Source organism: Ipomoea triloba, chromosome 1, assembly GCF_003576645.1.
Source record: "Ipomoea triloba cultivar NCNSP0323 chromosome 1, ASM357664v1".
In the NCBI taxonomy this organism is placed as follows: domain Eukaryota; kingdom Viridiplantae; phylum Streptophyta; class Magnoliopsida; order Solanales; family Convolvulaceae; genus Ipomoea; species Ipomoea triloba.
In genome coordinates, this window is record NC_044916.1 from 27,793,610 (window position 1) to 27,817,583 (window position 23,974).

Consider the following 23,974-nt stretch of genomic DNA (forward strand, 5'->3'; position numbering starts at 1 on the left):
CCCTACTTCCAATTAAATACCAAAAATATGAAAATTAGTTTGTGAAAATTATTTTTCCCAAAATATATTCCTTGTTTCTAAACGGAACCTTATTTATTTATTTTAAAATATATATGGCCACTCTCAATTAGTAGTCATCTTGTACTGTATATATGTGTTTATAGCAAATGATAACTGTAATTAATGGCCGTCCATTAACACCCAGGCAAATTATTGATGACTATATAATGGCCTAAGATGTACACCAAACTCTATCCCCAAAAAAAAAAAACATAAAAGAAAGAGCATTTATGGAGATCCCAGTGATGAGAGATGAGCCGGTAACACCCGCCGGCCGGCTATTTCTTCAGCCGGAGATGAACCAAGTAATACACGCACTCATCGGAGTGAAGTATCCATGGGATGTGGAAGCGGTTAAATCGGAGATCGGGAATTCCCTAATGGTCAAACACCCAAGATTCAGCAGCCTCATGGTAAGAGATTCCTGCGGCCGCGAAAAGTGGCGTAGAACCCGGGTCAACGTGGACGACCACTTCGTCATCCGCCGCGAGCCGCTAAACGACACCGTGTCGGACGAGGATGCCGTCAACGAATACCTCGCCGACCTCGCCGTCTCCTCGCCGCTCCCCGCCGACAAGCCCTTGTGGGAAATCCATCTCCTTTTGGCTCACAATTGCGCCGTCCTACGGATTCACCACTCTTTGGGGGACGGGATTTCCATCGTCTCCTTGTTCATGTCGTGTTGCCGGAAAATTGGGGACCCCACCCAAACTCCGGCGATCGGCGGCGGCGCTCCGACGAGGCCGCGGCGGAGGTGGAGCTTTAAGAGACTGATGATGGTGTTGTGGTACACGCTGGTGTACGTTTTGGAGTTTGCGCTGAGGAGTTTGTGGTTGAAAGATAAGCCCACCGCCGTGAGCGGCGGAGATGGGGTGGAGCTCTGGCCCCGGAAGCTCGCCACCGCCAAGTTCACCATTGACGACATGAAAACAGTTAAGAAGGCGGTTGCTGACGCGGTAAGCTTCTTTCTTTCTCAGACGTTAGATTCGCATATATCCACATCAGCATTCTAAAAATCACCGTTGGATTGACTTTCCAATTTCCAATTGTCCCCATCCCAAGCACAATAATATCTTTGAAAAAAAGTTTCAAAACCTTTATATTAATGTTGGCAAAAAAAAAAATCTTTGCAGGCCGACCCACGTGGCCACATACACTAGAATAGAAAACAATAATCTCATTTAACGTTATATTATTATATTTTTAAAATTAAATGTCAAACTATTATAAAATTTAGAGTTGACTAACATTCTATTGTGAATTGTCTCTACCCAACATGCATGATAATTTACCTTTGGCCCTTCTAGGACTGGACTGGTCAAAAGTGCAGTGTAATAAGCAGTCATTAAAATAAAGATAAATATAAATACTTTTTTTTTTGAAAAATAAATATAAATACTTTTAGTATTATCATAGGTTTTAACGACATGATTGGTCAGCCTCATACCCTATTCTTAATTGTCGGCTACCAATCAAGTGTCGTGATTTATTGGATTAAGTGCATATGTAATAAATATGTATTTAATTAGTAAATTGGGTATTAGTTGCTTCCACGGCAGGCCAGGCGTACTTGTCCTATTCTAGTCCCTGGTCCCAACTCCCAATTAGTACGTTGTTAACTATAGTTTTTTTTTTTAAAAAAAAAGTCACAATAAGAATCTACGGTCAGAATCTACACTCAAGTAAATTAGTTTAGATTTCAACGAATTTATAATTTTGTTATTATTAAATTATCCGTCTGATCAACTTGGCTGACGTGACTCTTTAATTAAATGCAGTTTTACTTTATTTATTATTGCGTTGGCACTTGTGTTAAGGCATCATATCATTCAATTCAATGGTTTTCACAACAATGCCTTGCTTTGACTGCTAACTACCTAATAAATTATTACATGTAATAACAAATAAAATTTTAGTTAAGACACTTGTTATTTGTTACTTGCAGACCATTAACGATGTTCTTTTCGGAGTGATAGCATGTGGGCTGTCTAGGTACCTGGACATGCGTTCATCCAAAGGTAACAACTAACTAACAAAGCTTCAACGTAACTTTGAGTTTCAATTCGATTCTGTCATACATTAAACAATTGTTTGTCTTGCATGCAGGTTTGCGGGATGGTCTTCAGATTACTGGTGTTGCCATGGTGAATTTAAGGCCACAACCTGGACTTCAGGTATCCTATAATTTCTAATATTAGACTACTTCATATATAATAATATTGGGATTATATTTTACAATATAATATGATATGGTTCTCAGGATGTTATCAAGTTGATGAATAGTAAATCGGGCACGCGGTGGGGTAACAAAATTGGGATTTTACTGTTGCCTGTAAATTATTACCGCAATGCTGGCAGTGGCAGTGATCCTCTCAAGTTTGTGAAGAGAGCAAAAGCCATGATTGACAAGAAGAAGTTGTCGTTAGAAGCTCTCTGCTCCTACAAAGTCGGCTATCTTGTCATGTCTTTACTTGGTGCAAAGGTTAATATTATATTGGTACCTGTTTAACTTGATACCGAGACTATATAAACGCCCACGATGTTGTGGTTTAATGGATGTGTAGGTGGCGAGCATTCTTAACTACCGGGTCGTGTGCAACTCGACGTTCACCATCTCGAATGTGGTTGGCCCTCAAGAAGAGATCTCTTTTGCGGGACACCCCATAACTTACATCAGAGCAAATTCATCAAGCTTACCTCATGTATGTTGGTTCTGATACCAAATTGAAACATGACTTGATATTTGAATTGCATATTTATATTTATATTTATATTTATATTTCTATATTATATATGCTCAACACACCCTACATCTGGTCTCGCGTGTTAATGCGTGTTTTGTGTGGTCAAATGTCTGCAGGCCATTACAATGCACATGTTGAGCTACGCTGGGAAAGCAGAGCTGCAGATCTTGGTAGCCAAAGACATTATACCTGACCCCAAAGTTCTTGCCAAGTGTTTTGAAGATTCATTGATGGAGATGAAAGCAGCAGCGGAACAGTCTATACCCAAAACTTGAAATCTATATGTGCGCACAAACAACATCATAGGATCATAGAACCATATCATTTTATACGTTGCAAAGAATAACAATAAGGATATAGAAATTCCATACAATAATAATGTTGTTGGGTATTTGAAATTTTGTAATTTTATTGAATTAGTGGAAGTCAATTGTTAAATGTAATTTTATGCACACCCACTGGGATAACATGGACAAATCACAAATGGTCTAAAAGTCTGATAAGATAGTAAGCTCGGCCCAGGGTGAAATAGGCCTAGTAACTCAGCCCAAAGTACGCAGGCCCATAAGATCTTGAGTTCAGTCAACTTATTCAAGACTGGACTTGGACTAGACCAACCCTAAAATTTAAAACTTGGTACCTATTGCACATAATGTAAACAATACATTGAAAAGTGGCAAATTATCCCATATACCAAAGTCTACCTTATATCGTAGTTCTTGGTCAAAAAAAACTTTAACAACGTTTGATTGGAGGGAATGGCAATTCTCTCATTTTCATGGAATTAGAATCCCATGGCCCCCTCGGATTTTAATTCCGTGAATTTCAGGAAGAAAAAAAGAGAGTCCTAAGACAAAATTACCCCGCATTTTTTTAAACCTAATATTAATGTATGACATTCATTTCTAAATGATAGCGTGTATTATTCTTCGACTACTACCAACAGAGAATATTATTCCTGAGCAATAATCATTTTAGGTCAACCTTAATCAAGTATGTTTTCTCAAAACTCTCAAGTATTTAAATTTGATGTGTATATAACGTATTTGCCTACTTTGAAGAACAAAATTTTGAATTTAATATGTTACGTAGTATATTTTTTGGGTTTTTGAATATGCAAATAGGTCCAAGAGATACTTGTCATATAAGAACAACAACAATTGACATTTTGGACTTTATACTACTTATTCCCTTTCAATTTCCATGTATACCAAACATTAGAATTGAAATTCCCAGTAATTTTATTTCTGCAAACTAAACACTAGAATTTAAACTCCTACTTTATTTCCATATAATTCTTTTCCCATGGAATTATAATTCCTTTCCCAGATAATTCCTTCTTCCAATCAAATGCCCATAAGATTCTGTATCTGTAGTAGTTGACACATTTTGTACCTGCAATTGGCAGCTTCTGTACATGTAGCTATCATATTATGTGTCAGCAATTATCAAGTTATTTGTTTACATGCATGTACAAAAACTATTAATTGTAAGTACAAAATGTGTTAACTGAAGGTACAAATTTTTTATATTAAGGTTCGTAATATGAACTCTAGTCCATGGTATAACAATTGTTGAAAAGTATTCAAACCTAATTCAATTATACACAGTTGGTTCGTTGGTATTTTCCTTGATAGGTAAGAAATCAAACCAATAATCTGGCACTGCAAACAAACAACTTTCAAATGCAGCTGTTTGCCATCAATCTCAAAGAGGGGAAATATATAAATCATGGCAAAAACTTGTGTGAGACCGTCTCACCGTGAGACGGGTCGGGTCGGATCGGGTCATGAGGTAAATGTAACACTTATACGCACAAATATCATACTTATATGCTCAAATGTAATACTAATTAGGAATAAAAATTTTGTTACTTATAAGGGTAAATGTAATACTTTTATGGGAAAATATAATACTTTTACATTTTGATTTAAAAGTATTACATTTTTCCTCAAAAGTATTATATTTTCCCTTATAAGTAAGGAAAATTGTCAACATTACTTATTATGAAAAATGTAACACTTTTTTTCTTATAAGTAATAAAAATTGTATTCCTAATTAGTATTATATTTAAGCATATAAGTATAACATTTGCACATATAAGTGTGACATTTGCATGGTGCTTCGACCCGACCTGACCCGTCTCACGAATAATGATCCGTGAGACGGTCTCACACAAGTGTGACCCATAAATCATTGATTTCATCTGTGGTAGTTCTAAGCGATTGTTCTTTTCAGTTCTTTGAGGGTAATTATATCATGGATCCGGTTACTTTGCAAGCTAAGTTCGCAGTGTAGATATTGTTCCAAAATGACTTTCAAACTATATGTATATAATTAACAAATTATCTGTATGCGCTTAACAAATTATTTGTTTGTAAATAAATTAAAGACACATAATATGTTAACTAAATGTAAATAATATATTAATTGCATACACATAATATGCAATTTGAATATTATGTGCATGTAATTAATTATTATGTACTTGCATTTAGTATATTATGTACCCTCAATTTATTTACAAATAAATAATTTATTAACAGAAGGTATATAACATGTTAATTGCAGAAAGATAATTTTTGAACCAAAATTCATAATGAGAGATGGATTCTAATATGATCCATGCATAGTATAACTACTGCATTATAAGTGACTGTACTTCAGTGTGGCATATTGTCGAACAATGGCCGAGCGTCCGTAAGGGATCCGCGTCTGGCATTCATGGAGTGATGGAGAGAATAATGTATACTGTATACATATGGGGACTTTGAAGCCGTGGGTGCAGAGGTGACAATGAGTCCATTTCCTGACCAATGTTATGGAGGCGCACTTTTGAAGTAGGAGCGGGAATAGGAGGTCTATTATGGAGGAAGAAGCCTCGACTGATGGTGGCATAAGACAACTGTTGATCGATGATTTGCCAATTCCGTCTCTTGTTGATGCGAATTAGCCACTTGGACAATTTTTAACCACCAGCACCAATCGTTATTGTTATTGTGTAGACTATTGTTCACGTGGTTGTGTGGTTCATATTATCAAATAATTTACATTCATTACATTCTAAATAATAAAATTTATTTTTGTAATAATACTTTTTCCATAAAATTTAAATTCTATTTTCCTCTAAATATTTTTCAGCGAACAAAACTTGCTGTGAATGCTAATCCTGAAGAATGAGAAAGGAATTGTAAAATGTTTGAGACTGCCCTCAAACTCTAATTTTTCTTTAAAATTACGTGTTTAATTCTATATTTGCACGCGTTTCTATACCATAGAAAATAACAGCACACCAACCGAACCAAAAGTTCAGTTGCCCACTCCCTTTTGGGTAGTGGTGTTTCGTGCTTATCCTACTTTCATTTGTTTTTTCTTTTTTTTTTTTCTTTTTAATTTTAATATTAAATAAACTAATTCGAAGGGATGTTTGTTGCAGATACATCCTGGATTTTCCTCCGTTCAACCTAACCTTATCTTCTAGGCTGTAGGCCTGTAGCTTAATTTCAATGTCTAATCACCTTTTCATTTTTAAAATACAAGGGAATCAATAAAATAATTTATAAATAATAAAATATATATTCTTCTCCATGATTGCATGCATATCATTAATTATTTCAAAGGTGAAAATCAATAATCTTCTTTCAATTAAAAAGTATTTATCCAAAACATCTTTTAAATTTTTTAATGAAATAGTGAAATCACAAATAATATATTTCTTCATTTATATATATCCATCAAAAGGACATAAACGATGAATACCCATACTTCATACACAAAATCATCCCAAAAAAAAAAAAAAACAGTGCAACTCCAAGAAGTACTATACGATATATGGTAATACGGAATGAGTAAATGGGAAGAAAAAATTATTGGGATTTTTTTTTTTTTTTAAATTTTGTGTGATCAGCTGATGCGGCGGCACAGGGTAATCCCATCGCCTACAGGGAGCATGCAGATCTCGATCCTGGGATCAACGGCCAAGGCTTTGTTAAGCTCCAACACGAAATCCCTATAATACTTGATGTACTTCCTCATTGGAGCATCGGGTGGGGCCACCACGGAACCGTTCCACAGAGTGTTGTCGTAGCCGATCACGCCCCCAACCTTAACCAGATCAATCAACCTCTTGTGGTAGTTGAGGTAGTTGTCCTTGTCAGCATCCACGAATATGAAGTCGTATGTGCCATGGTTCTTTGGCTGTAAATAAAAGTAAAACCCATATTATATCATATTCTGACTTTCAATATTCTACGGAGTATTAATTAAATTTGGTAATATTAATGTAATTGTTCGATGATGTCGGAATCAAGGTTGGTGAGACTGTGACATACATCTTCAACGAGTTGATCAAGAACGGGCAATGCTGGGCCTTCCTTGAACTCTATTTTGTGGGCAACTCCTGCCTTTTCTATCACCGGCAGACCCAATTCATAGTTTTCTCTGTTGATGTCCATTGCCAATATCTGCAAAGTTCAATTCATTCACTCCTTATCATCAGCTTTAATTTTCTTCTAATCAGTATAATAATAATTCTGATACTAAATATGTGCAAACCTATTTATTATCTTTTTCTTTTCTTTTACGGTAATGATTTAATTTCGCGCGACAACACAATAACGTAAACACAATATATATATTTTTTAAATATTCAGAAGTCGTGACTCAACTAACACTAGTTTTTTGTTTTTTTTTTTTAGGGTTTTTTTTTTTTTAAATTAGTTTTTTTTTTGGTAGCAGGTATGAGGGAAAGGAAGGAATTAGCTGTTTCACCTAAAGCTGACGTCTGAGGAGGTGCATCTTGCGTTACGTTTCGGAAATTGCATATATATTATCTTTATTTTAATTAATTACCCAAAAACCGGTAGACCAAATTCATTAAAAAAATCAGATAATAATAAATAAATAAAATTCAATAGAATAATAATTTATGGAATGATTTTTATAAGAGATTGTAACATTATTCCATCATTTCATCATCTCAGATTAAATACCTATAAACGAGTTTTCATAATGTCTAAATTAAAGATTTTTATTTATTTACTTACTATCAATAAAGTCGATTTTTTCCGTGATTTATTTGTTTACCATATTCATAATCTTACTAAAAATCCTATTAATTTCTTCCTCCGGAAATATACCGTTGGTGCAGCTTGAAACGTATATAATATATATTAATTTGGAAAGTAATTAATTAATTAATTAGCATAATAATGGGGATTAATTAAGAAATGATTACTACCTTTCCATCCTCAGGAAGGGCAAGAGCGGTGGCTAGGAGGGAGTAACCGGTGTAAACACCAATCTCCATGGTGTTCTTGGCATTGATCAACTTGATAAGCATGCTCAAGAACTGCCCTTCATCGGCCGAGGTTGTCATAAGATTCCTGTTCATTTTTCATCAATTCTTTAACGTCAGATCAGATCCAACTACATATATATGTTCCTCGTATATATGTATATCCGAATTAATATATATAATTGTATTTATACATAATAAATTAATATGGGCATTATTATATATATAATCTCAACGTGATACTCACCAGGGATGCTTAGCAGTGACTTCTCTAAGCTCCTTCATGGCTTCTGGTTCTCTGGGGTACACGCTAGTTTCAAGAATATACTGCAAAAAGTAGAATTAAAAAAATGAAAAGGCCGAAAATAATATTTCTGAAGATAGTTTTAAATCAAATATAATAATGCAATTAAATTAATTTGAGTGTATATAATATAATTAAGTACCTGATAAAGAGCATCGCTTTGCAAGAGGCTCTTGTGGCCAACTTCCTGGTGTCTGGTCGTCTGATTCTCCGCCATGGTTTTGAATTTTCCGGCGAGGATTTCTTTCACACTCGTTGCCTGAGTTTTTTTTTTTTTTCTAAAGCACTCTTCGTAGTCTTGTGGGTGCCTGAGTTTTGGATCAAAGCTAGTAGGGTATATATGCATGGAGCCATCCGGTTCGAACCGGGGTTTACTCGATGTTTGGTGGGATTAGACCGCCCAAACCCGGTCTGGGGTTGGTGAGATTCCACGTCTGACTTAGTGGTGGGACCCTTGGGAAGTCGTTGAGGTGGGCCATCGTTTGGCGACCATGGACAGTGGCAATTGACGGAAAGTGACGTAACGATGAACATCATCTACGGATGCAGAACGGCGGAGATTTGTTGGCAATGGACACGTGGCGTAATAAGGGTGGGTAAGCCGCTATGCCGTGGCACTGGCTGGTGGCCGGAGAGACAATGGATTTGGTAAAATGCTGTTGCAACGTTTTTTTAATACATTAAACAATATCATTCTATTAAATTTTAATTTAATATTTTGGAGGGGGTTGGTGAAGGCCATGACCCAACACGTCGTAATAATTTAAATTAAAAGATTAAAAGAAAATAAAAGGTTATATCAATGCATTTGGACCGCAAATAGTTTAATAATTGATATTCAATCATTATGGTTCTCACAGTTATATGTACCATTCTGTACCATTCTATCAAATAATATAAATTCAGTACATAATAGTGTACTTTTAATATATTTAAAATATACATTTTATTTTTAAAAAGTATATTATTTGAGTATAAAAATATATTATTTTGTAATAATGTACCTTCAATACACAAATAATATATTTTTAGTATATTAAAAATATATTTTTGTTGTGATCTACATAGCACTGTGTGGATCACGGTACACATAATAATTTACAATTTATTTTATTTTTATAAGAAAAGGAAATTTCCCCAATTTTCTAATAGTAATAAATAACCTACGGAAAATTGGGAATACATAAGTGTCGTCCGGACTTAGAGTGGGGATGTCTCTATGATAGGTGTATCGTGCTCAAGGGGCTGACATATTTTTTTTTTTTGAAAACGGGGCTGACATTAAAAATGGACGACTTGTTTAAGAAACATAATACTGCGAATTTGGTACTTTTTTTTTTTTAAAGCGTGGGAGCATAAAAAAAAAAAACTATAATATATAACGTTATCATATATCTTTATAACTAAAGTTAAAATTCAATATGCCAAAGACCTTGTGGTCTACTGGCACCCAGTGTCCCGATTTACACTCCCACATGGATGATGGGAGTGGGTTTGAGCCTAAGTGTAGGCAACTGTTGACTTTTTGTGCTACTAAAAAAAAAGTTAAAATTCAATATATAAGATAAAAATAAATTAAAAAAAAAACAAATGTAAAATAATTATGATCCGTTTGAAAACCCAAAAAAATGACTTATTTATCAAATTTTCATGTGTTTGAGTATTCAAGAAAAATAAAGTTAAATGAAAATATTTATTCTACGAAAAATATTTCTATTTCTTTATATTTTTATTTAGTCAGAATAAATTTTTTAAATTCTTTATTTTCTCATATTTATTTTTTGTTCATTTCTTTTATAGTTTTGAAATTATTATAACCACCACCACAACTACACCATGGTCTCCAACACCACCACACCACACAACACCATCACCACCAAAACTAGTAAATGTATCGAATGATATTAAAAACTGCACTCAAGAACTTTTAGATCTATTGATATTTAAAAGTGTAACTAAAAGACTAACTCACTTGGTAGTTTTGCATGGCTTAATAATTTTAGAGTTTGTACATATTTTGAGTTGCATTTTTAATTTACACATCATTGGATATATATACTTTACAGTTTTGCGTAGTGTTTACTTTTCCGTTCGCACCCGGATATTTGTTCCAATGTTACCACTTGAACGCACTTATGTATGACCGTTTCAAGTATTAAGTCGTAGACTAGGACCTAATCCATCTTTGTACAAGGCAACTCTAATAAGTAATAATATGTGTACTCATGTAAAGTAAAACGCATGTACCTTACATATTCTGATTTTATTTATGAAAGAAAATTAAAGGAAAAAAATTAAAATTATGGCTCATAGTTTTTTTAAAATAATCAGAGTATGCCAAGTAAGTAAACATTTTTTGAAAAGAATAAAAATAAAGTAGTTGTAATATTAGTCATTCTTTCATTCGGTACTACCTTAGGACTTGACAATGGCCTTTCACGCCACATTTAATGCCAACAACCATGCAATATTTGAATCCACAACCTCATCCGATAATAAATAAATATATTAATATAAATATCTCCTGATTTTTTACTTTTATTTTTTGTTTTGAGTGGAGGGGTTGGACCAGACAAATAATTGTTGAAAGCTTTTAGAAAAATGAGATTTTAAGTGTATATATTTTGTCATTAAATATTTATGAAATTTACTTCTAATCTGTGTGGAGTCAAAGTGAATTTGAATTTTGTTGAGTGAGACTAAAAAATTGATATATTACATGCTAAAAACATATAATAAGTAAATGAAAAAATTAATTTGCATAACATATTCATTTGAGATTGGAAAATAGAGAAGTCTTATAGTGCTTCTTAAGCACCTCTCAATGATGCTTTATTGTTAAGTACCTTCTAAGGATTTGTAGTTAAGCGCCTTCCGGTGCTTTATTATTCCAGCACGTTCTAGTGCTTTGTTATTTTACGCACTATTCGATGCTTTAAGGTAATCATTGTTTGGTTTATTTATCTTTCAAGTTTTATTTTCTGGTGTATCATTTTAGAACGAGCTAATTTTGATCCATATAAATTAATTTTGAATTAACTTCAATTTATTTTGTAAGCCATTGTGTTTTTTTTTTTTTTTTTTTTAAAAACTGTAAGCCATTGTGTTAATTCCATTTTAATGGGCTATTATAGAGGTTGCAATATAATTTTAAATCAGAAGATAATACCATGGCTTAATGCTAATTATTTGAACATCTCCTATAAATACTAAAATACCTTGTGTTGGGCAAATTGTTTTGTGCTACTTTTTGAAACAACTTCAACAATTTTGATTTTTCTCTCTTTCTCAAACCATTTTGTTGAAAATTTCTGTCAACACTTCTAAATAAACGAAGTATTCACCTATTGTTCTAGTTCACCAAAAGCATTATTTTTGAGTGCTCAAAAATATTGTTGTAATCCATTTTATCTTGAGAGACTGACGCTACAATTAACGCTCGAAGCATACTCGGGAGGTGACAAATTTGTTTTAAAAAGACTGTGTGTGTTACACATGACTTGTGGTCTAATCGAAACTATCTATTGGACAAGATGTAATGGCTAAGATTTAATGTTTAATTAATTACCTTTAAAAGAAATTAAGTGGCAAGGGTAATGGATCAATTATCTGGGGGGATGTAAATCATGATAACTCAACCGAACACATACATACAGAAGCTAGACATTTGTTTACTGCGCACAGAGAACCCCTCACTTTGAGAGGTTGCCCCCACATTGCCGCGCGGGTGAGACTCGATTCTTGGTCTTTGCTCCCAAACTTCACCCCTATAACCAGTTGAGCTACCTATATAGGCAAGTTTTATCATTTCTGTCAGGAGCTTTCGTCGCCTCTCTTATATTTTTGGCTCAGATTTTCCATTGTTAGCTGTGAGCTTTCGTCATAGATTCAGGTTTATTCTTTTATTTTGTGGGGTTTAGGGTTTAGAGGTTTAAGGTGTGAACTTACAACCTCTGTACACTCCCAGATGTACAGTTATACATTTCTAGTGGTAAAGGTGTACATTCTGTAGGGTAGCGTTGTGCATGCTATGTTAGTCCAGGTCAGTTATGTGTTCAGGTTATGTTTGCAAAAGTTTCGCGAACTAGATGCACCATTAGAGAGTTATTGCTGCACTACATTCGGTATAAGAATGCACGATTAAAACAATATGAAGGCACGACGAATATCGTATGAATGCACATGGTTGATACACAAACTACAATAATTGCATTGGCTATTTATTCACTGCCCATGAGGATGTCGATCGATATGGTGATTGGAGTAGTTGGAGGAGTGCATAATTGGTAACAAAAAACACTAGGAAGCTTAGAGATACTATTTGCGTTTAAAAATGATAGTGGAAGATATTTACACCATTTTGTCGCGAATTGATGCTATCGTGGATGGTCTAATTTCAATAGCCTAGATTATATCATAGTTCTCACATGAGACATGGTTCTCATGGGAGGCAAATCCACATACACAACCACTTACTACTACTACTACTATTATTATTATTATTATTATTATTATTATTATTATTATTATTATTATTATATAACAAATAATATGTTCATTTTCATTAAATGAATCAAACAGAAAAAACGTCATTTCTTAACTTTTAGCTAAACATAAAATAAAAAAAATAGTTTTAAGGCATTCGGCCAAACATTAAAAAAAAAATTAAATTATTCGAAAAATATTTTTCAAATTTTCAAATAGACCCTAAAATTTCATTGATTAATTATTAAAAATTTCATTAATTACTTGTAAATGAACTAATCCCATAAAATCTATATAAAAATTAAAATACGAATAAATCTACGATAACATTGCATACAATGATACAAATATCGTTCTCAAATATATTCGGTTAGCATATACATATCGTTCTCAAAGAGATATTTCAATCTTCCCATAGTCCAAATGACTTTTCTACCAGGCAGGCTAAAGTTGCAAGAATTTCTGGCATTTCTGGCAGAGCAATCCAAAACGCAAGGCCGACCCTGGCCATGTCTGGCCAGGGCGACCGAACAGAGCCCCCAATTTTTGGGGGCCTAAACTTTTTAAAAAGTATTTTATATATAGTTCAATATTTGTATACTTGATAAATATTTTCTTTCAAAAAAAAAATACTTGATAAATATTTTTTTAGAATCTATATATTGGTCTTAATTGTAACTGAAAATAAATTTTTAGAAGTAATTGACATCAAAATTTGGGTGAATAAATTTGTATGCATGGAACTGCCACTAATTTTAAATTAAACTTTGAAATATATTTTTTTTTCTTTGTTGAATTTTATGCATTATATTTAGACAAAAATGTTTTATATTTTTTTCTTTGTTGAATTTTATGCATTATATTTAGACAAAAAATGCTTATTACTTTTTCACTTTTGTCATAAAATACAATAACTAGTCTATATGAATTTGGACTCAACTACCTTAGTTATAGAGATTTTCTAGATCTTCTAGAATTCTAATTTTATATTTCGTACGTTTTTTTGAATTATGTTTCTTACTTTTATAAATAGATGTCTTTATATTATTATAGTGAAATCTAAATGTTAAAAAAATCTCTCTTCCACTATGTTCTTGTCTCTCGATTATTATCTTTGTGTTTTTCGTTTTTACTCTATTATATTTAGATTGCAATTTTACTCTATTATTTAAATTAGACCACATCTCAAAACAAAAATAGTAAAGGTCAAAATTAAACTATGGGACATATGGAACGGCCGTCAAAACTGTAATTAGTCTTAGCATTTATCCGGGGGCAGAGAAACATAAACAACTCTAAAAGTCTTTCCTTTTGACATATGACAGACATTGTTGTATAATCTTATGTACCTCATTAATACTAAGAATGTTGCAGTCTCACAGAATTACTGCTAATTGCTCTTCATTTCCCTGTCCAATAACAAAAACCAAACATGACAGCAGTACAGTGCTGCTCAATTTAAGTTTAGTCTTCATCAAATCAACTGAATTATATTCTCACCTACAAATCACTCCACAATAATGCCAATAGATGAGTTTATCCAACAGACAGCAACACTATAAGATCGTACGATTCGTACCAATAACAGAAGAAAGCGCAGTTGTTTCCATACAACGAGCAACACCGTACAATCATCTTCACTTCTGTAGTTCTGTACTGACCACTCGGTTACTCAACAGCTAGCACTCCTCGATCAATCAAACAAAATCGGTTTTCTCTACGTGTGGCTCTGAACACAAGAGAATTGATCAGCAATAGACATTACAGGATGGACTAGTAAGACAGGAGGCTCCATGTCTGACATGACATTGACTTGCAACAACTCGACAAGGAAATGGAGGTCTGGATTGGAGATATCAGTAAAAGTCACCGTTAATCAGACCGGTGGAATTCGTACCTGAGATGCACTGTTTTGTTTAACAAAGATTCCTATGTCTAATCATTTCTCTTGCCATGTTATAAGCAGTTCAGATGCAGACCAACAACATAAAATAACTATGAAGAATCATACTCAAATCAACAACAAGTGCTGAAGACCAAAACAATATTCAAAACTTCAAATCACTGATTCAGTTAGGACTATGATGCCAAACATTGATAAGAATACAATGGCATAAATCAGCAAAATAGGATACTTGATAGAACAAGTGGAACATTGCAGTAGAATTCCGAGAAAACAAATTGCAGTAATGAACTAGAGTTAGAACAATGAGTACAACTTGCAAATATGTAAATAAAATTTCTATTTCAAATCTGTACTGGGTATAATTGCAATTCCCACTACTATGAAGACAACTAGCACATCAGAGTGGCTCTGTTATCATATTCAGATGTTAATGTGAAAACTAGGAACTATGGTCATGAGTGTAAAATCCAGAAAAAAGATGAATAATATCAGCTCCCTAAGTGAATCGAAACAAAGAAATGCTTGCAGGATAGTCTAAAATGAGAAAGATATGATTTGCAGTCCTCAAAATTGTTGAATCCCTTTTCTCATTGCGGCCTCGAGTGTTGTTCACTAACTTTTGTGGCCAATGCAGCTCTTATAGCAGATGCCAATGCCATCTTCTGAGGAGAAGTCTGTTCAGGAAACTGAGAGCTCTGACAATACTGCAAAGAATGCTCGTCCCGCCCGTCAATAAACGCTGAGAAATCCTCCCTCATAAGTAGCATATTATGCAAAATTGAGCAAGCACCAATATATGCAACTGCAATCTTATCCTCTGCCTCAATTGACCTGTTCAAGACACCCCAATTCCTCAAGCTTGCAATGGCTTTAAGGGCTGATAAGAGCATAATTCGAAGCGCATTGTTGAAATTCCCCTCATTCGACCCGGGGACACTGCAAGGGAAAGGTAGCATTAGCCATGGGAGTAAAGGGTAGGATCCTTCACCGGCAAAATACTGGGGTATAGCCACTCCGTTTATATACATCGGCGGCGAATTCAATAATGCCCCCTTTTCTATATCCTTGTATAAAGTTGAAGACTTTAGGATCTGGGTATCCCCCTTTTGGCCGCGAAAGCCCGCTATGATGCTTAGAATTCTCGAGGATGAGTCCACAACGATTTGAGCTGCTATGGTGTCTTCTTTATTGTTTCTTCTGATGTTGAACCTGGCGCATTGGATAACTCCGCAGCAATTGGACATTCCGGTGAGGGTTTGGAACTGAGTTGACACGGATTGGAGCTCGTTCGGGCTGGGGAACCCGACCCAGAATCGGAAATTGGTGCAGAGGACCCGGCAGAGCTGCTTGACGCAAAATTTGGATGCGGAGACGGAGACGCGGAATTGGTTAGCGATTTCCCGGAAATCGGCGCCGCTGGCGAGGCGGAAGAGCCCGATTCCGAGCCGGGTCTCGGCGGCGAGGTTGAGAGGCGAGTCAACTGGGTCGCGGCACTCCAGGAGCGGCTCTAAGAGCCCACACAGCCACTCGAAGGTGGAGGAATTCATGTTGAAAAACTGCTTAAACGAGTCCGGGTTCCGCCGCTTCACCGATTCCACTCGGACGAGTTGACTCAGCGTCGGTTCCGGGTCGTCCAAATCGGGCCCCGAAAACTTGCGTTTCTTGGAATGGAGGGACAGCGTGGCGGCAATTTCGGAGGTGGAGAGAAAATGGAGGAGGAGAGGGAGGACGACGTCGTGTTGATCGGAAACTGGAACCCCAACCCCGCCGTTTGAAATTGAAAGAGGGTTAGAAGAAGGAGGGAAAAGGAGGAGGAGGAGAGAGAGGATTTCAGCGACCAACGAAGAAATCAGCGCCGCCAAACGGCGACGGCGCCGCCGCCGCTGCTGAGAATCCATAGGTTCCCTCTGACCTCTGTCAATGTCTTTACTTTTGTTGTTTTTCGTGGATTTCTGTACAAATCAGATGTGTCAGACAACCTGGCATGGCATCTCTGAATGGTCGACACACCAAGCGTGCGTCGCTATTCGAAGGTTCTATAAAATCACGTGACTCTACTAAATGTTTTTTTTTTCTTTTTTTTTTGAAACCACTCTACTAAATGTTTATGTTGCCATATGATTAGAACTTACAAGACTACCAAAAAACCACACCGCCTGTAAGTTTAAATATAATATTTTTTTTTTCATATAATTTATACCAATGCCAAATAGTAAAAATAATACTCCGTAAGAAATAGAGTATTTTATAAGCAAAAAAATTAAGAGGTGTATTCCATCGAGATTTCTATACATTTTAAATATTTTACAAGTCGATTTTTTTCAATTCAAATTAATAAAGAGTCTTGATATATTTTTTTTCCTTCAAATTACAAATAGTTGAAATTCAATTCAACAATCCCAAGCTTAATTGAATTCTATCAAAATATCACAACTCTGTATAATCCCTATATTTTGGTTAAATAGTTAACCCTATTAAAACTTAATTAAAAGAAAATGTTTGATTTAAAAATTTCGAGACAAATTTGCATCTATATAATAACCAGTTTGGTTAGTGTAAGTGATCGTGCTCCCTCTCGTATGAAGAAATCAATATGACCGGCACTATGGTTCAATTCTTATATTTAAATTCTTATATTATACAAATTAATATTTAAATATATATTATAATAATATAAATGTATTTGTTTAAAAAATAAGCGGGTTGGTCCGTTTAGCTGCAACTTGCTAGTATATACGAGTTGGGTTCATGTTCCCAACCGGGTAAGACTCCACATGTTTTGCGCAAGCTAGTGACAAGCTAGCCCATATGCGGTGGGCTGGCCTGTTTCGACATCTATATTGATATGTTCCTATTTTCTTACATTTTTTAAGAAGGAAAGTGTCAAATTAATATCATAAAACAAGTAAATATTGCAATTGCATCACTAACTGAAAATAACTTCAATGAGGTACCTTAAACCTATAACAAGTCTGATTGTATTCTTTCAGATTAATAAGGAGCCTGATAAATTTTTTCCTTGAAAATATATATTTGAAATTCAATCCACCAATTCCAAACTTAATTGAATCCTATCAAAATATTACAACTCTGTATAATCCCTATATTTTGGTTAAATAGTTAACCCTATTAAAACTTAATTAAAAGAAAATGTTTGATTTACAAAAATCGAGACAATTTTGCATCTATATAATAACCATTTAGTTGGTGTGAGCAGTCATGCCCCTCTCGTATGAAAAAATCAATATGACCAACACTTTGTTCAATTAGTAAACAGAATTGAACTCCTAATTTCTTAATCTAATGTATGACTATATATTTATATAAATCATTTTCAAACATTATATATTTTATAATTACATATGTTATGTTCTATAATTATATATTTGTATGATATGATTCATGATCATGTAACTACATTTTTGGTAGATATGTAATGAAATAGCATGTATATATATATACACACACACACATACATACATATACTTATATGTGTACTTATATACACATGTTTTATTTTAAAAACACAAGTTCCTTAGTTGGAGAAAAGCTTTAGATGTTTTATGTGAGATTGAAGTTTCAATTCTTATATTATACAAATTAATATATAAATATTATAATAATATAAAAATATATTTTTAGAAAATAAGCAGGCTGGCCTGTTTAGCCGGCCAACTTGCTAGTATACGTGTTGGATTCATGTTCTCAACCCGTATACTAAAATAGATCATGTAAGACTCCACTCGTTTTATGCAAGCCAGCCCGGCCATATGGGTGGAATAGCCCGTTTCGACATCGACATTTATATTGATATGTTACATTCTTATTTTCTTATGTATTTTAGAAGTGGGTCTCCCCTGGTGTCATAGGGACTAAAATTTTATAATGGACAGTGGCTAACGGTTACAAGGCGACACAACGCCCTCCTAATAACTACAACGGATCTTCTCAGTAAGTGTCATGACTCCTTAGTAATTGAAGCGCTCTCATCCATAAGTGCACAAGCCCTCCATAAGCGCATCTAATATATATATATGATCTTGTTCTCATGTGGACGTGCACTACCACGTGTTCATAAACGCACCGGGGTGTGGTGCATTTGTGCATTTCACCCTGGTGCATTTTTAAACATGTTGTGATGCATTTATGCATACGTAACGATACATGACCGCACGTCCTATTTCTGTGGTGCATTTTTGCATTTCACCTTAGTGTATTGTTGAACACATTGTGGTGCATTTATGTGTAGCTAATTGTGCAATTTGAATGGTGGAACAGAAATAGGGCGTCGCATTTCAACTTATAATTCTATTTCTTGTGTGGGCATGGTTATGTTCACTGCACCTTCCACCTATGTAGTTGGTGTGCCACTTGAGCTTCCACAAAACTAATGAAAGGTACTTTTGTAATAGAAAACGACCCCAAGATGGCATGAAAACTTATTATTATTATTATTATTTTAAATTTAAATTACGAATAGTATAGATTCAATTGCCAGAAAGAGTGGTGATCAACATGTGTTCTCCACACATTCCTTGTGTGTAGTTGGTGTGCCACTTCTCCCTCGTTAGCTTTCAACACTTGTTTTGCTATCTATCTCAAATGAGTTTTTTTGCGAAACTGGGGTACTTTCATAATAAGAAATGATATGTCATGCAAACTATTTTTTTTTAAAAGAAAATTATGAGTAAATTTGCTTTTTAGAAAGAATGATGATTAACGTTTATTCTATGCACTTCGTCATGTGTAGTTGATATGTTATTTCTCCCTCATTATCTTTCAACACCTATTTTGGTCCTGTTTGGTAAATAATAAGCCTATCAGTCAATTTTGACTTATTTGACCACTATTAGTTATTTGGTTAATAAGTTTTTTGTAACTCTAAAATGCTAAAATTCAAAAGGCTACTCAAAGCAGCCTTTTCAGTTAGCTTTTTGAGAAAATAACTTATACCAAACATATAATTTATCAAACAACTTTTTACAATCAACTAATATTATCAACAAATCATACCTTCTAACCCAAACAGCTAACCCAATCAGCTAACAGACATTTACCAAACACGGAATTTATCAGTTATCCAAAATGAGCTTCCGCGTAACTGAACGGTATTTTCATGATAAGAAATGACCCAAGATGGCATGATTTTTTTTTTAAATTTATAATTATTATGAGTAGGTTCAATAATCGGCAGAAAGAGTGGTAATCAACACGTGTTGTCTGCACATTCTTCATGAATAGTTAGTATGCCACTTCAATTCTTCCTCATTATCTTTCAACACCTATTTTGCTAACTACCCATGTGGTTCGCAGCTCCATCTAATTAAGACGGTTATCGTATAGTAGCTACGTAACTGATGACAAACCTCCTTAATGACACACCTCCTTAAGATAACTATTTTGTCATGCTGCATGATTTTGATTGGCCCAAGTTCAACCCAAGCTCAACTAACCAAAACCCAAAATTTATTATTGAGTTATTTTCAATTTTTTGTTCTAGATTTATAGGTTATAGTTACTTTTTATCTTTCTTTTTTTAAATATTTCCTTTAGTCCTAATATTATTATGACATGAATTTTTGACATTTCTTCAACAAAATCGTAAATACAAGGGCTACGATTTTGTTGATAGAGGACAAAATATAGTCATACCACAATAATACTAGAACAAATGATGATGTTTAAAAAACAAAAGATTAAAATTGATTGTCACTTATAAATTTACGATAAAAAATGAAATTAATTCTTTATTGTTGGATATCATGATTCTTTTACTTTTGAAATCACATGTTATAACTTTAAACCCTAAATTTATTATTGAACATCACGATTCTGTCTCTACTTTTTTACTTCTCAAATTTATGTTATTTTTTATTGAAAGTTACATGTCTATAATGAGCTTATTAGTGTTGCCAAAAAGTGATTAAAGAGTTATGTAATGAAACTATAATGTATAAATTCATAGGCTTTTCTTGTGTAAATAATTAGGACTTAATTGTAGTTATATATACGTAAACTCTTCTTTTTGCAAATTCTCATTGTTTGAAATACTTCACTACAAGATTAATTAGACAATAAAATATTTGCATTTAAATTTTTAAAGTGGAGAGAAATTTTGTTCAAAATATAGTAGATCAACTTGCACTAAAAAATATACGGAGTATATTCTAATTGAAGCAATATAGTTTTGGAACATAAAATTAAAATTTATACTACAACGCACAACGTTTGATTTAAACAAAGAGGAGACAATATATGTTTAGGAAATGACATCTATATTTATTTAGGGTGACAATTCAAAAAATAATATCTATCACCTTTTTTTTAATGACTTGAATAAAAAAAATCAAATTGAATAAGGGAAAAAAAAAATTGGTCCTTAAATTGTTAGTGAATTGTTATTTTGATCTCTAATTATTTCAAGTGCTCAGTTTTAGTTACATTCTTTAGTTATTTGAGAGGTTGCTCTTTTAGATCTTGACCTAAAATAAACATTATACATCCAACATATTACTCTATTTTAAAAAAAATAATAAAAACAATATCCGATCTGTATATTTGCCAGATCTACAAAGCTTTTAGCCATGACTGTTGTAGCTCATATTAGTGTTTGGATGAATGCCAAGTTCCATAGGCATTTTGTTTTGAAAGTGGAAGATGTCAACACTTTCCATGCCAATAGTTCTTCGTCCACAAATCATGTTGATATCCTAGAGGTATAAGAACACCCCGTATATGATATTCCCTCTGTCTCATTTTATGTATTTTATTTGATTAACGAGGTTTGACTGAAATTATTTTTAATTCAATTTTTTTACAATATTATATTAAGTTTAGTATTAATATACAAAATTTATATATTTAGAAATTAACTACACTAAAAGTATTATTAAACACAAAATATCATATTTAAAAATAAGTAAAAAAATAATAAAGAAAATAGTAAGTAAGATAGATAAAATGGACAGATTGAGTAAATTAAATGAATTGAAGCATATCGCAACTAAAAGCCTACACGCCACCTCACGTGTGCGGGCTAATTACTTTTTGGCATCACTCTGATACAGTGATACCAAATTGAAGCATGTGTTCAATCTCAACTAAAAACTTAAGCTGATAGTTGGATTGCACATTTATGTTTATACATGATATGATAAACAAAATGAATATAATACAATTTGTGGATGAACAACTATTGGCATGGGATGGGGAGTTTTGAGATCTTTCACTTTCAAACAAGAACACCCAAGAACATGGGTGTTCAATAAAATTAATATTAACTGCAACAATGGTGATTAAAAGCTGGGTAGATTATCAAAGATAGATATCATTCTCTCTTTTTGAGGTAATCTACTAGATATATAATTAAATAAAATATTTTTGTAAAATTTCACTCTAAACATTAATAATTTATGGTTTAGTAGTAGTTTGTTAAGTATAATGTATGACTTTAGGTCAAGAGCTAAAAGTGCAACTTTTTTTTTTTTTAAATAAAGAAGCTAATTCATTAATCATAGGCTGAAACGTTTACAATAAAGATCGATGGAATGGTCAAACATTCCTTACAGTCAGACATAGAAACAACTTCCCTAGCATAGAAAACTTGATTCGCAGACTGTTTTACAAATTTGAAACTGAATTCTTTGAACGAACTTAAAGCTTCTTTAATGATTTGGTCAAACGTACCCAAGACGGACACTGGTTGAATAGTCTTGCACACCACCTGAGTATCTATTTCCATTCTTCTATCCATTGACAATATCTCCATCGCCATTCATCTATCCATGCATTGACAATATCTCCATTGGGCTGAACTGCATATCATAGTTCATAGGAGTCTCTTTCTCATTGTCATGTTTGTCACCCAGGATCAATGAGATTCACGTACTCTATGACTAGTTTTATCGTTTCACGCATTATGAAAAAAGAACTCGCCAAGTAAACGAGAGGAAGAAACTCGTCAAAACAACGAGAGGAAGAAACTCGTCAAAACAACGAGAGGAAAAACACAAAAACTGCAAACAAAATTAAACCGATAACACAAATCAAAGGGAAAAACAGTGCGAAAATAAGAGAGTAACGACCGGTAGCGGTGGAGATGGAGGAGAAAACAGTGAATGCAGAAAAGACAATGAAGATGGACGCTGCCTGAGGTGGAGATAACAGCCGGGGAAGACGATTGGACGCCGCCTCCGATCCGCTTACTTCACGGAGGCGGCGGCCGTGAAGAAAACAAAAGAGGAGAGAACTTCAGTAGGGTTTGCTATAAAAAAAAATAAAAAAAAAAGTGCAACCTTTTAATTAACTCAAGCACTAACTAAGCACATGAAATAATTAGGGACCAAAATAAAAATTTATCAATAGCTTAAGGACCAAAAATACTTTTTTCCTTAAATAAATATGGTTATATTATAATTTTGGAATAAGGTCCAAATTGGCCATTGAACGAAACGTGAAAGTGCAATTAGGCCACTGAACGAAAAAAAAAGTGCAATTACTCCCCTCAACACTCCAAATGTTTGCAATTTTACCTAATAGCAGGTTAATACTTCATCCAACAGGTTGCATGTTGACGTGGACGATGACTTGGCTTTTTTTTTTTATTTTCTTTATTTCCTTTCCTTCTATTTGTCTTGACTTGGCATTTTTTTTTTATTTCCTTTATTTTCCTTTCCTTCTATTTGTCTTATTCTTTATAGAACAACTAACCATATAATTAAGATAAGTGTAGTACGTATGAGTTGCAATATTCCACAGCATCGAAATCTTCTCTCCAAATTAAATTACGAACTGGATAAATTTTGTGGAAGAGTATTCAATTTTATACAGTTTATATTCAGTGAAAAAGATGGACCAAAAACAGTATATATTCAATTTATATAAGAACTAAGATGTTAATAAATAGAATGAAAACGGATCCTTGACAGTGCAATACTTTGGAGTTAAATTAGGCTAAAAGGTGGACCAAACACTATTTTGGAGCTAAAACCTCTAGTGCACTTCCTTTCATTACAATCTGCAAAAAATCTACTGTAGTACCTAGTTCTTTTGTATGAACATATACACCTTAAGGAATTGAAACTGCGAACTGATGAACCTTTTTTTCTTTGAAAATTTGAACTGATGAAGCTATGAACCGATAAAGCTACAAATTGATAAACTGTTAGGGATTTAAGATG

The 23,974-nt window shown here is 33.8% G+C and overlaps 3 protein-coding genes across 3 annotated transcripts; 1 reads left to right on the forward strand and 2 right to left on the reverse strand.

Annotated features, from left to right (window-relative positions):
* The first annotated feature begins 231 nt into the window (after positions 1-231).
* On the forward strand, positions 232-3,256 carry LOC115996434 (O-acyltransferase WSD1-like). The gene is made up of 6 exons (XM_031235649.1): positions 232-1,016; positions 2,006-2,078; positions 2,167-2,234; positions 2,321-2,542; positions 2,625-2,762; positions 2,921-3,256. Exons 1-6 carry the CDS (start codon positions 291-293, stop codon positions 3,077-3,079), a joined length of 1,386 nt encoding a protein of 461 aa, XP_031091509.1. The 5' UTR covers positions 232-290; the 3' UTR covers positions 3,080-3,256.
* Positions 3,257-6,497: 3,241 nt separating this feature from the next.
* LOC115997386 (caffeoyl-CoA O-methyltransferase 5) lies at positions 6,498-8,708 on the reverse strand. Its single transcript, XM_031236934.1, has 5 exons — positions 8,547-8,708; positions 8,348-8,427; positions 8,044-8,188; positions 7,136-7,267; positions 6,498-7,001 (listed from the first exon to the last, which is right to left on the reverse strand). The coding sequence occupies exons 1-5, from the start codon at positions 8,619-8,621 to the stop codon at positions 6,708-6,710; spliced, it is 726 nt and encodes a 241-aa protein (XP_031092794.1). The 5' UTR covers positions 8,622-8,708; the 3' UTR covers positions 6,498-6,707.
* Positions 8,709-15,005: 6,297 nt separating this feature from the next.
* On the reverse strand, positions 15,006-16,740 carry LOC116020346 (protein ALP1-like). The gene has a single exon (XM_031260826.1). It carries the CDS (start codon positions 16,691-16,693, stop codon positions 15,383-15,385), a length of 1,311 nt encoding a protein of 436 aa, XP_031116686.1. The 5' UTR covers positions 16,694-16,740; the 3' UTR covers positions 15,006-15,382.
* Between the last annotated feature and the right edge of the window lie 7,234 nt (positions 16,741-23,974).